Source organism: Scomber scombrus, chromosome 11 (assembly GCF_963691925.1).
Source record: "Scomber scombrus chromosome 11, fScoSco1.1, whole genome shotgun sequence".
Classification (NCBI taxonomy): Eukaryota; Metazoa; Chordata; class Actinopteri; order Scombriformes; family Scombridae; genus Scomber; species Scomber scombrus.
The window spans coordinates 8,999,297-9,013,380 of NC_084980.1; the positions used below are offsets into that span (position 1 = coordinate 8,999,297).

A 14,084-nucleotide genomic window follows, 5' to 3' on the forward strand; every position below is an offset into this window, starting at 1 on the left:
CTCACAACGCACTGCTCTTGATCTTTTGTGTTTTATTAAAGACATTTTATCTTTGATACAGTCTTACAGTTCCATTGTACAAAATTTCATAGAAAAATATTGGAAGGCACTTTTTAATAGAAATGTACTGAAGCTATCCACATTGAGAGCTTAGTTTTTCATAAAACTTAATATTCACAAGTTGTCAACTTTATTGGATGGCATCTGCCAAGCTTTGCCTCTTCAAGCAGCATGTTTTCACGTTTACACAGGTCTCGACACAAAGTCATAGTGGGTGTTTCTTGAAAAGACACACACATACACACATATATATACAGTATATATAGATACACATACACACACACGTGATGCAGTATTGTACAATATATGGTAGCATGCAGAATTTTCTGATGCTGTTTATAGATTTCCAAAACCTGTATAAAAAAATAACTAGTTTCCGTATACGTGTCAGATCAAAGTATGTCTCTAGGATTGACGCTTTCAGACAGTGGTTTTAAGTTCATTAGTTTTTGCTAAAAAGTGAATTACATCAATGCCATACAAACATATGAGCAACATTATTACTTCATCTATTATAATGTCAAATCTCGTCAGCCCTACTGAATTACTGCACAATGTCTTGGGAAATGTTAAGCAGTCATTTTTAATGATGTGCCAAAATGATAACTAGTTTCTTTTTTTATTATTTTGCTAAATTGTGCTTTGGTACTGAGAAGCTACTATAAGTATTGAATGCTCTAGGAAGTCCCTGTCTTTCGGAATATATAAATGCCTGTGTAGAATACAGTATATATCACAGGGTGTCTCAGTGATGTGAATCATCACTATGATTAGTAACAGTAAAGTACATGTGCTGCATGTGATGCGTTTTCCACAGTGTTCCTATCTTGAGTTACATGAGTCTGTTGGAGCAGGTGCCTTGTTCTCTGGCTGGAGAGAGGCACACTTGTAGGGTATAAACACTGAAATATATAGACATGACATTAAGACATTGGCACACTCACAGAGAAACCTGTGCACCCACCCAAACGTACACACACGTACACACACACACACACACACACACACAACGGACACACCCAACACACACACTCTGACCTAACACGTGTGAGCACCCGCCTGGTACATATAACAGACAGTCATTTCATTAAATGGCTCAATGGGGGCTCGTCCTAGCCAGCAGAAAGAGGCCCACATCCAACACATATGCCCTTCACTGTATTTTCCACCTACTGTAACTCATGTGCACCTACCAAGGAACACCACACAATGGACATAATAAAAGATTACAAAGGCTTACAAAGCTTTCCGAAAGCTTCACTTCAGGTCATTCAAGTGGTGACAAACAGTACTAAGTTTAGCTAAAATAGTGCTATAAATCACACATAAAAAATGCTTATGTTTGCAATAAAATCAAAATAAAAAACAACATCCTTCCTGATAAAGGAATTTGTTGAGTGAAAGACATGAATATTAGTATGGCTCCCATGCTGGATGCAGCTGCCATTTCTTGGTTTTGTCTGATTTTCAGACTTTAGTTCATGGAACGGCCTTGACAGAGGAGAATAGACCAGGCAGCACACACAACAGAATAGGGACAAATATCCCTGGCAATGAGAAATATGATTTGTCCTCTCTTTCCCACATTTAAATGCCTGGTGAGACAGAGGAAAAAAGATGGAAATTTCCGTTGAGAAAGCAAAAACTTGCTAGACTGTTTTCCGTGGCCTCTTCTCAAACTCTGAGATGTTCAAGATTCCATATTTGTCTGCATTATCCAGATTGTTGGAGTTTATTATATCCAGTCTTGGCCAGTGGCTGTAGTAGTGATTTTAAAATGGCACAGGTCAGGGTTATGTGCAGTCAATTTGCAGTCCTCTCTATGCCATGATGAGATGATTGCTCCGCTCTCTGATGTCTGCTGGAGGAACAAGATCTTTTTTCACTGGAGTTGGAGTCAGGATGGAACGTCTACCTTTAGGCTTGAACAAGTCTGACACAAAAAATACCTGTGGAGAAAATTGAGAGGAAACTCAGTGTGTTTATATTACTACAATGCATTACCTGGAATGTAAAAGCAGCTCATTATGAGTCAGATTACATTTTAAACAATTCCCCGTTATTTTCTTCCTGACAGTTTTTCTTTTGTTTTGGGCTATTTCACTTCCCCTCCTTAAGAGACAGACTATGGAGTTCCTCAAGGTTCTGTATTAGGTCCTCTTTGTATTTCTATTTACATGCATACCCCAAATAATCAGTCACTATTTTGGATCCATGCATAGACTCTGGCTGCATTTTAGAACTGATGATAGAATGCTGCTGATTCATGATAAAGCATGAGATGGTTTAGCTATTGTTCACTTCACTCAACAGATAATTCAATCTGGTTCTTAGTCCTCTAAATCCTGTGGCCTGGAAACTTGCAGTAGTTTTTAATGCCAATTTATTTAGGGTGATTCTGTATTTATTTGAGGTAATAATACTAATATTAGTTTTATTATTATTAATTTAATTAAAAGTTATAAAAATAGTATTAATTTACACTCAAACTATTAATAATTCTTCTGATCAAACCACTCACTATGCAATAGGCCACAAGGGCTCCCTGTATGAAGCCAGCCAGGACATCAGTGGGGTGATGTTTGTGATCAGACACGCGGGACAAGCCGGTGTAGAAAGACATCATGATGAGGGTGAACTGGGTCAGAGGGCGCAGCAGCCGGGCTCCATGCCAAGTGAAACGAGACTGCAGGTAAAACTGCAAAAGAGACACAATTTTGGGTTGATACAGCGTGTACAACACAACACAAGGTGTGGGTGTATGTTAAAAACAATTCAGTAACTTACCACCAGATAAAGCATGGTGTACATGGAGAATGATGCATGTCCAGAGAAGAAAGATTTCCTGGGGAGAAGAGAGGACAATCAATGTTATACCACAGCTTACAATCTAAAAGCAATTGGTAGTCAGTTTTTGTACAGATACATATATAATCATAAACATAAGTAATAATAATGATACTCTTTTAAAATATAATCAATATTCAATTCAATGTCAACATTTGAAACTATTTTGCCATATGTGGCAGTTTCTTTCAGTACCTGGCCTCCTGAACTTTGCTCTCTGGCCCCTGACACTCGTAGTCAGTGATGTAGCCCAGGGAGCAGTTGATAGTGGAAAAGTCAGGTTTGCACACGTCGAGGAAATGAGGGCGCATGCGACCCACTGACACTTTGGCAATGTCAGTGAAGGACTGGCTGATGGCACAGCCGAAGATGAACACGCCCACCTGCTTATAGAGAGCGGAGATGTAGGGGTTCCCTACAAAAGACTTGGATCCCTCATTCAGAAAGTAGATCCTGTAACTCTCCCCAATGATGATCTGAATGGACAGAGGAAAAGGAAATTGTCAGTGGCATGATTTGTGACATTGTCCCAGTCCCAATGACCACCCTAATTCCTAAGCACTTAACTCACTCTAGAGTGCTTAGTAAAAATGTGTGATTGTGGTAAGGCCAAGATATTTTATGAGGACTGGGAGAGCACTTTAAATCACAATATCTGGACAGTGCAGAATAACAAAATGTGTGTGAGAAAGACTAAAAATGTTCATGGAAAAGCCTAAAGCTCTTGCCATTTTCACAGGTGGACAGAGTAAACATATTGTGGGCTTATTGGAAATATACTGTACATGAACAATTCTGAGAGTGTGGACATTTTGAACAGGACCATAATAGAGAACTGTGATGTTCAGAGTGGAGAATATAAGTGATATGTGACCAAAATAACTTTTTTTTCCAGGATTAGGCTGTTATTATGACAGCTGAAACAGAACACAGTGATTTCTCTTCAAGTGGTTTAAAAAGGTGCTATTTTATGGTTGTATGTGTATACCTGCGACATTCTACGTCTGAGAGAAAACAGTGGGACGACGTGGGAGGCAACTCAAACTGTCCGCCATGTATAGTTTTCTGTAAGTGTGCAAATAAACCACCGTCTAAAACCGACGATTGACGTGTAAGGCGCACTTTAGGGGGAGGTGGATAGCCATAACTCACAACAGCTGTTCAGGCTCAAGAAACACTTTCCCAACCCCCTCATCCTGTTGTCTTCCAGTCACTCAAAAATGAAAGTGTGGAGGAAGAGAGTATTGAGAAAGAGCCTTTGAGTAATTTTTGTGAAGGAGTGGAGAGATGGAAGAAAGAGTGAGAGAGGGTACAGAACAAGAAGAGTGCAAACGAAGGAGAAAAAAAGAAGAAAGAAGAAGGTGAGAGGAGGAATGAGGAGTGGAGTGGGGAGGGAGAGAAGCGAGGGAGGCACCGCTGTTTCTAATCAGCAGAAATGCTGAGCTAGGCGACGTGTCTGATTTTGGTGGCCAGACTCCACCAGGCGCACGTCGGGGGCACGTTTGTTTTTCACCGCGCCGGCTGTCTCTCTGAAACGGCTCCGATTTCACAAGGGATGTCTGGCTGTTTTCATGTTAGTATCTCGGTTTCATCAGACATTCTTGCGAGGGGCGCAGGAATAAGTCTCATTCTGCAGGGGGATAGCCCTCGAGTAGATTTAACAAGCTGATAGAGTGTGTTGTTTCCACCATCCAGGCCTTTAGAGCCAGCTCGATACAGCCCAGCTGCTTTCATGGGAGAGAGGGCAGGGGGAGAAAACACATCTGGTTCCCCTTGTGTGAAGGATTTAACTATGTGAATGAATAAATGAATTGGCTTGTAGGATGTGTAGCTGTTACGCTGAAACCTCAGAGATAATCATGGGGCCAAGATGCTGATTTGTGGCTTATGTCAAAAGTCTTGTTATTCCACAGTGACACCATGGTGTTTTTCTTTCTTCAAAAAAGTTCTGCATAAATTATAAAGGGTGGTGCTTCTTGTTTCTGTTAAGTGGGAAATTAAGCAATAAATGACAGAGTGTTGGTGTTTTCTGGTTCAGAAAACACAAAGGTTGGCCAAGGCACTCTTGGGAGGGAGATGCATTGCAAAAGTCACGTTTTGCCAGGGGAAAAAGAGATATCTGGCAAAGTCTTTTGGGCTTTTACCACAATTCCACCCCACCAATTACAGTATTTAACCGAACAACCATTGCGTCAACCATAATTACACGGGCCCAGAGCTTGCTCTCACCATGAAAACCCCTGTGGCCCCAAGCCCGTATAGTAGTCTGCTCTCCAGGAGGAGGGCACAACTGGAGCCCACTTCGTGTCTTCCAGGTGACAACAGCACACACTATGGTAGTGCTTAAACACCAAAGTCCAACTAAAACATGCCTGTGTGGAAATTTCACATGTGGCTACTGCTTGGTGAATGTCCTGGGAATCCTTTTTTTGACTCATTGCATAAATATAACCTATAACCTAGAATATTCAATGTGGTAGCGACGGACACATTGATAATTAGGGTCTAAGAGATGGTCGCTAAATAGTTGCTAAGGTGTTAACTAGTGCTATCTATGTGGTAGCTCGTTGGTTGCTAAGTCGTTGCTAGGGTGTCACCAGTGGTTGCTAGATGCTTCTGTGGGTTGTTTCCGTCCAATAATACACTTCCATTATATTTTAAAGCCACAACGATTATTCAATTAATTGATTAGTTGCCAAGTATTAAATTATTCGCCAGCTATTTTCATAATTGATTAAAATTTGCTGACTCCTGCTTCTTAAGTCAGAACATTTATGCTGCTTTTATCATGATCACTTTACTATTGCCTCGCCATTCAACCACAATTTAGAAAACTGAAATGTGAAAAGACACTCTGGATTGCAGTTATTTGTGTAAAAATGTCGATAAAGTGCGAGCCATTACAAGGCCAGTCTAAACAGATGTATTGCTCAAAATCCTTTTTTGAGCAATACATCTGCAATACCCGAAAAAATGTGTCAGAAAAACGTTCAGCGTATTCCTCTGATAAAGTGGCAAACGGCAGAAAAATGCATTTGAATTAAAGGATGACGTTTAGTGTGCAGATTTTCCAATACATCCACACTGTTTTCTCTCAGGAGATTGCAACAAACAACTCAACACTTCACTTGCTCAAGTGCCTTAATCATGGGACTCATCTTAAGCTCCTAAGAGAAAGCCTTGAACAAATGTTGTTGACTGGTTGTTATCTAGAATGTGCTGAAACCAATCACAAGGGCTGATAACACAGGTATGGGGGAGGTGTTGCTTCAGTAATCATATAGGATAATCTCAGTTTATGTCAACACTGAATGAACTGTCAGATAAAATCCTTCTGATGGAGTGTACACAAGTGTATTTCTCTATGCCAAGTCTAGTGTTAATGTAAGTGGACAGTGTTGGGAGATAAATATGGTCACATGTTGTAATTATAACTGATCCAACCATTTAAAATCATACCATATTTTACATTTATTTGTGAAAATATTTATTGTTTACCTTTTAAAAAAAAAAAAAATCAAAACCAATGACTTTTTGAGAAATCAACTAGAATGCACTGACAATGGGAAACAATGTAGTCAACATCTAGCAAGAGTCAGTGGGTGCTGCTAGTAATGGTGAAGGCTGCTGAAACACAAGAAAGTGATGATGACATTAGTGAGTGAGGTGACTTACAGAGAGGATGGTGATAAGAATGCCAGCAGCGCTAAGCACACCATCGCTAATGGTGTCTCCATTTTTGGCCGGGTACTTGATGGACTCATCATCGCAGTAAAACCCTCTACGGTAAGGCTGAACAGCGCTGGTCTCAATGACCAAGAAAGGCAGGCCGGCTAGTGTGAAGATGCAGTGAGCGGCACAGAGAGAAAGAAGGGGGTGGGGGTGGGGTTGGGTGAGGGAGAGAAATGGAGGTGCTGGGTTAATGATACACAAATCACAGAGGTCGCAGGTACGAGCGAGAGGCGACGAGGGAACATCTGGGACTGGCTCAATCCATTTTGTGGCTATTATCTGTGACCAATCAACAAATAATGACTCCAGCTTTAGCTATAATTAAATATTAGCGGGGCTTTAGAGCTGATCTTTAGTTATATAAAGGGAACCACACCACTGGTTTCTCATCTTTTGGCCTTTTAACTAATAATCGTATACTTCACCTTACTGCTGGCCAATTTCCATGCTACTTTAAATCTTTTTCGGCTGCTTTTCTTTTTTGCAGACTGCCATTGGTTTCCATTAATTTCACTTCAGACTGATAATGAAAAGGCAATTTCCATGACAACTTAGAAACCTCCAATTTGTTGAAGGCCATAGGACACTGTCAAAAGCTCTGGTAAATGGACTCTGAGCTGAATTTTAAATACTACAGCTGATACGACTAGTTCTTTCATCGATTAGTAAATCTAAGGAATATTAATTAGCAACTAAATATTTTAAGTAAAAAAAATCACTGGTTTCAGATTCTCAAATGTGAATACTTGCTGGTTTTATTAGTACATTTAATACCTTTGGGTTTTGGACTGTTGGTCAGACACAACACAATTTAAATGAGTCAATGTGGGCTTTGGGAAATTGTGATGGGCATTTTTCACTACTTTCTAGTATTTCATAGACATATCTGAGAATATAATTAGCAGTTGCATCCATACAAATAACTAGTTCTCAGCCCCAAAGTCTTTGGTATTTTCACTTGATACATTACTTAACAAGCTATAAATTTTAACACACTGGTGAAATAATGGAAAACAATGGCTGCCTGTACTGTGGGGTTTGAAATCGAACTGGAAGATTTTGATAATACGCTTTGGAAACTGTTTGGCAGTTATGCACATTATAGATGATTTACAGTTAATGAGGTGAAACATTCAAGCCCACTGAGTGTGAGTCAGAGTCTAACCAGTGATGTGTTTTGAGGTGTGACAAGCCAACAATCTGCTGGATTGAGAGTGACCCAGTGCATGCCCACTCGTTCTCCCGCTGCACCACACCAAGACTTACTGAGACCACGGGCAACGTGACGCCCACAGCCGTGAGCACTGTGTTGGACACTGTGCTGCCTTTATAGGGAAGGCTGATGCTGTCGTCATTGCAGAAGAATCCTCTCTGGTAAGGTGGGAAGGGAGATTTGTGCAAAAACACGGCGACAAGCAACACTGCATGGTTGGACAGACAGCACAGTGGACAGCTGCATCAATAGACATCATCAACAGGAAGACAAACACATACACAGAGATCCACAAACAGATCAAAAACTCCCAGCAGACACATATTTAGGTGATGCATCAGATCCTGTTTTCAAAACTGAAACTGATGCTGCCAAAAGAAAATGAGCCAAAGTAAACAAAATGAAATCGGTTGATATGAAATGCAAAAATCAAAGATACATCGTTGTCATTGTTGTAGACTTAAGGAAGCCTTTTATGCTTAGAATGGCATCAGATGATCTCAAAACAGGCTGAATTATCGCTAAAAGGTTCCGATGCGTCATGTTTTTAGAGAGAGACCATAGCTGCTAGCCGACAAGAAAAAAAAACAATACTATCAGAGTCTTCCTTCCTTCCTTCCTTTCCTGTAGAGGCTTTCAAGTGCACTTAAAAAGGCCCACTTTAAGATGCCCAGTGGGTGTCTGCGTCTGATCAATTTAGTGTCTATCACCACTTAAAGTGGCAAAAAAAAATCTTATTTATCTCCTGACAACAAACACAGAGTGGGTGTAACTAAGATGCATGCCAAAAAAGGGCAGCTTATTTTCCTCCATTTACCAAAGGCATCAATGGAAGACTTTGAATTTGGAACGTAGACTTGGTACCCAGGAGAGGCCTCAAATCTCCCACAGAAATTTAGAAAATACACTTTAAATCACTTCAAAAGAGACATTTAACTGATGCCGGAGCTTTCAAGTCTCTCTTTGAATAATTCTGCCATCTGCCAACACGAAGAAAAACAAACATCAGCGCTTTCTTTCTCGCACGCCCTCTTCCTCTGTCTCGAAAAGCAAAGAAAAAGCACCGGGGTGTAGAGGTCAGCGTCGAGAGTTGCTGAAGGCTGGATGAAGGGAGGGGGCATGATTTCTCAAACCAAATGTCAACACACGCTTCAGTTGCTGAGCCCCTCAACCCCTTACATCCACACACACACACACACACACACACACACACATATACAGCTGACTGGCCTTTGAAGGTCCAGCTGGGTTGAGCTCAGGTTACAGACTGAGCTCGGCTGCCTGATGGGAACTCCAGAGTGTCGGCCTTCCCTCCACATTCAGCAGGATTCACATTATTAACATTCTGGTTCTTCAAACAAATATCTGGACGGAGGTATGATTGGCGGTGGTGGCGAGAAAGAGGGCAGGGTGGTGCGTCTTTAAGTCCTGCAACTGAAAAAATATACTGAACTCAGAGTGCGCTGAATCCTGAATGTCTGATCTGAATCACACAGGCATTACCAAAGCAGGGACTTATGCTGGCTGCCCAAACTGCTGATATAAAGCAGTTGGAGAAAAAAAGTATACAGAGCTGAAAATGCTTGTTGTGAAACTCCCCAGAGTCCTGACCCCTGAAACCTCCTCTAAACACATTTCCAGACTCAATATAAACCACCAGGTCAGAGGTAACACGGCAAAGATTGATAGCAGACAGATAAATGGATTGATGAAATAAAGCCTTTAAAAAGAACCTGCATGGGGTCAAGTGCTTCCAACAGCTGACTGGAAAGATGAAAAAAAAAAAAAAAGGAGAAGGGGAAAGAGAGAAAGATGGGACAATGTCAGGTCTTGTTTTCAGACAAAGAGCTGAGTTTTCTTCTTCTTCTCCTACGCTGACCGCCTCCGCTTAGCCCTCCGACCCCTTCCATCCGTCTAAACAGTGCAGCATCAGCATTGAGTTCAGCATCTTGGGATTTCCCCCCCCCCACTCCTACACTCTTCCTCCCTTCCTGCTTCTTAAAACCGTGAGGGGAGGGGGGTGGAGGGGGGGGGTCCTCATCCTGCCAACAACAACACCAGTCAGCAGGCATGGGGATGTCTTTTACATTAGCTCAATACTGAACCAAAGACAACAGAAACAAACTAAATGGTTAGAATGAGTTTTCAGTGTCTAATGTAAACATCAGGTGTCCTCTGTTCGGGTTTTTGCCCCGAAAGCAGTTTGCTTAACAGTCCATCGGGGATGCTAACTGAAAATAAGCAGTGACAATAAGACCCAAATGCTGTCTCACATCAAAATCTGGTAGAAAACTTTATTAAAACCCACTGATTATAACGTCCTACACTTTCCCTGTTTGCCTTTCCCCCAGTTGGATGCCGGCGGCTCCATGTCGCTGCAGTTTTTGTGGAAACTAGAATCGATGTATAACCCTCACGCTGAATTAAATCCCCCACACCATATTTTGGAGGCATTTGCCAAAACACTGAGTGTGACTATTAAAACAAACAGACACACTTTTTCCACTTGCAGGGATCTCTCACTGTCTGGCAAAGAAACGTATAACATGTCTGGAGTGTACACACACAGATGCAGTTGTTTTTACTCGCAGTGGGCTCGTCGCACAAGGCAGCGGCCCCCACACAACCTGCTCCCTGTCCGTCTGTCACTTCGGCCTCCTGTAAAACTTAGTTCATGGTTCCACTGTGGAAGGGGAAACTGGGTCTGTCTGTTTACATTAATTCAATCACATTTGCATTGAATTGCTTGCGGCTATAGCTGCAACTTTTCTTCCAATTATATTTAAATTTCACAAGTGGAGACTGTTTACATTCAAGATGTGCATACCCGTTTCCTGTATTCCCAACAAACACATACAAATACAAAGGAATCATACAAAATAATGCCACATATATACACATAGTATAAATATACATCACCTTGTAATGTACATACATGATATACACCTTGATCACAAACACACTGACCATTAAGTGGACATTAATCAGTCCTACCTGGGAAGATATACAAGTAGGATCTTATATTCACTCTTATATATTCTCCTCACTTATATTCACCATCTTGTCTTTTAATGTCCTAACATGTGATCAAATTAGTGTTGCAACTATTTGTTTAATCTGCCAATCTTTTACTTATTAAAAGTATGGAAATTAGTTGTTTTTCCACTAAGAGTCAAAACACAAGGATATTTAGTTTATTATAATATAACTAAGAGGAAAAGCAGCAAATCCTCTCATGTTAGAAGCTCAAACTAGCAAATATGTCATTTTTACTATTAAAAAAAGACATGAAAGAAATGATTATCTCACAATCAAAATTGCTGAGGCTTTGAGATATTTCTGCTGCCGCTCCCTCATTGCTAAATACCACTGAATACTGCCACATAACACAAAAACAAGATTTTTTTGTAATTTGTGTGAATTGTTTCCTGTTTTCATGAGTCAACATGGTGAGCGTTCACAAAACTGGAAAACGTAATTGTGCATAAGGTTAGCTTATTAACCACCTTCAGCTTTGTGCTAAGCGAGGGCAAAAGCACACGGAAGCATTATGAGACGATTAAGTGGAAAACATGAAAGCCACCTGCTACAGCTTAAAGTAAACTGAACCGGATCACCTCACGAGGGGTTCGTGAAAGAAACTAAACAACGGCCCTCCTCTTTCCTCAGCTTTAGTTGTCAGGATTCAGTTCAATTAACCACTAAAATAAGAGTGATTATAATCTATGTGCTAATGCTTTCTGCTGGCACTGACGGTGTCCTGGGATCACAGTGACTGGGGATGATTCATCCGCATGAGAGAGCAGGAATGAGATAAAATATCCTTGGGTGCAGCAGGACTACAACTGCAATCAGTGTGTGTGGATGGAGGAGTGGTGATTACCAGTACCGGCCCACCATTTCCTCCTTGTGGTCGTTGCTTCAAACCACCTCTCTCACCAGAAAAACACTGCTGGTTTGTTGACAGGCTTCGCTGTGGGAAGGTACGTACACAAGACAAATCATGGGAATTTACCCTCCACAGAGACAAAAAACTAGACTAAACTAAATATAGCTTGCCAGAGAGGGACTGATTATACTGTAGATCTTTCATGGGACTGTTTTAACAATAGCTGCTTTTTTCCCCTATGATGTTGCAACTGTTTTATTTTATAGCTGGAAGCTGCTTAGCTGTTTGCAATCATGACTAATGTTCCACAGGACAACATATTGGAAAGATTTATCAGAGAGGAAAATAAATTAATAGAATTAGTGAACAGTCAAAGGCTCCAAGGAGCAAGCAAACCTTTTCTTTCTTTTTTTTTTTTTTGCAGGACTTTTGGGTTCAGATGTCAATATGAAAACAGCTTTCACCCATAATAATAACCTTAACCAAAATGTCTGCAGCTGTTTAACATCACAGGACACACACACACACACACACACAGGTCTGACCTTTACACCACTTCCCATAATTACTCCACACACACACACAGAAAAAAAAATATTATGCCAGATGTGGAGATCAAGGGAATTCCTGCTGTTGAGGAATGTAAAATATAATGAGTAGTCACAGGAGAGGTACAGTACAGGTGTGGGTGGAGACCAAAGAAATAAATCTCTCCTGGACCAATTTATTAATCAGTCCTCCCCTAACCCAGCACATTTTTGCCAGAGGAGTTGAACTAGCTAAACTTATGAAATACTTCTGAAACATTAAAGTTATCTTAATAGCTGTAACTTTGGTGTGGGCAACAGTTGCTAATGGGGCATCACTTGTTGCCTTAGAGACGCAGCTTAGAGACTTGTAGCTACAACATTACACATTTTGGCTAGCAAAACTATTTCATGGTGAAAATTCGTTCTCAGTTTGTTATTTAATGACTGAATGACAGTTTTAATTTAGTTTTCTTATATTTTTTCCCCAATACGTTTTTGTAACGGACACCTTTCATAGACCATTTCTGAACATAAAGTATCACAACATTCAAATGTTAGCGAAATTACAGGAAATATTCTATAGTCATGTAGGAAAATGGTTTCGACATGGCTAATAAAGATACAAAGGGGAACAATATGGTCAACTCAATTTTGAAAGTCTAAAATAGCAGATAATATGGCTCAATATTACAATGACACCATAGGGATATTACAAAAAGCGGTAGTGTAAGGTCACTCATAGGTGTCATAAGTTCCAGTGAAAATATTACACCATTTTAAAAGAGTTTGCAGTTGATAAATGTAGATGACACACAGTGAATTTCTTACCTAAGAACAAGCAGAAGAGGTCCACTCCAACCAGTAGCTTCCTCCTGCTGTGGTCTTTACAGTTGTTGTTGTTCAGTGAACTCCCGCCGTTCCTCGTCTCGGCTGCCATACTCTTCTCATATATCAAGCAGCGTTGCATTTAAAACGTCTTACGTGTCTCAAAACGAGGTGAATTAAAATCTTTCTATTCTAACTTAAAACTTTCTTTTTTTCTCTCCACTGTGTGCTAGCGGTTCCTAGCGAGTGTAACGTTACTTGAATCCTAAGGAGGAGTAGTCATGTAAATGGTGTGACGCTGCGTCTTTTTCCTGAGAGAACACGCACTTCTGCTCTCGTTTCTCGTTATAACAATCACTGCCCGCTTTCCTCTAACTTCTAACTCTTTTCGGTCCTTTCCTTGGGGGTAGTGGGAGTGTCACGTGACAACTTCCTAAGACACTCCTCCCCTTTGCAATTAATGCCATATGCGCGCTTTCCATAGAGGCTGTGACACACACACACACACACACACACACACACACACACACACACACACACACACACACACACACACACACACACACACACACACACACACACACACACACACACACACACACACACACACACACACACACACACACACACACACGAGTGTTGAAGGATGCTGAGAACACATCAGTAGCAAAACAGAGAATTGTACAAAACAGTCAGGAAAAAAAAAAAACAGGTAATTCTAAGGACATATTTTATGCTTTTAGGGGGCTTGGTTCCATTATTTCTCATTGACACTTAACAGAAGTAGGAAAAAGCTCTGTTCTTTCTGTGGAAAACAAGATGATGTACGACAACCTACACCCATTTATTCAGACTTGATTTCCAGTCCTGAAAAGTGACCCGTAAAAGTGTAATGAGCATCCTCCATCACTGAAATTTCAATTGACAAAAAGGTATGTGGCTCTGATGTAGCACTTTGACAAAGTATAAAGTGAGAGTTAAGCGCTGT

General features: G+C 40.8%; 1 protein-coding gene across 2 annotated transcripts; it reads right to left on the minus strand.

The window, feature by feature from the left end:
* Positions 1–35: 35 nt before the first annotated feature.
* Positions 36–13,457, minus strand: LOC133990968 (phospholipid phosphatase 3-like). 2 transcript variants are annotated; one of them, XM_062429405.1, is made up of 6 exons: positions 13,100–13,457; positions 6,583–6,740; positions 3,103–3,383; positions 2,848–2,905; positions 2,582–2,758; positions 36–2,009 (listed from the first exon to the last, which is right to left on the minus strand). In XM_062429405.1, exons 1-6 carry the CDS (start codon positions 13,236–13,238, stop codon positions 1,881–1,883), a joined length of 942 nt encoding a protein of 313 aa, XP_062285389.1. In that variant the 5' UTR covers positions 13,239–13,457; the 3' UTR covers positions 36–1,880. The 2 variants fall into 2 exon arrangements, with proteins under 2 accessions (XP_062285389.1, XP_062285390.1); XM_062429406.1 differs by lacking the exon at positions 6,583–6,740 and adding an exon at positions 7,906–8,060.
* Between the last annotated feature and the right edge of the window lie 627 nt (positions 13,458–14,084).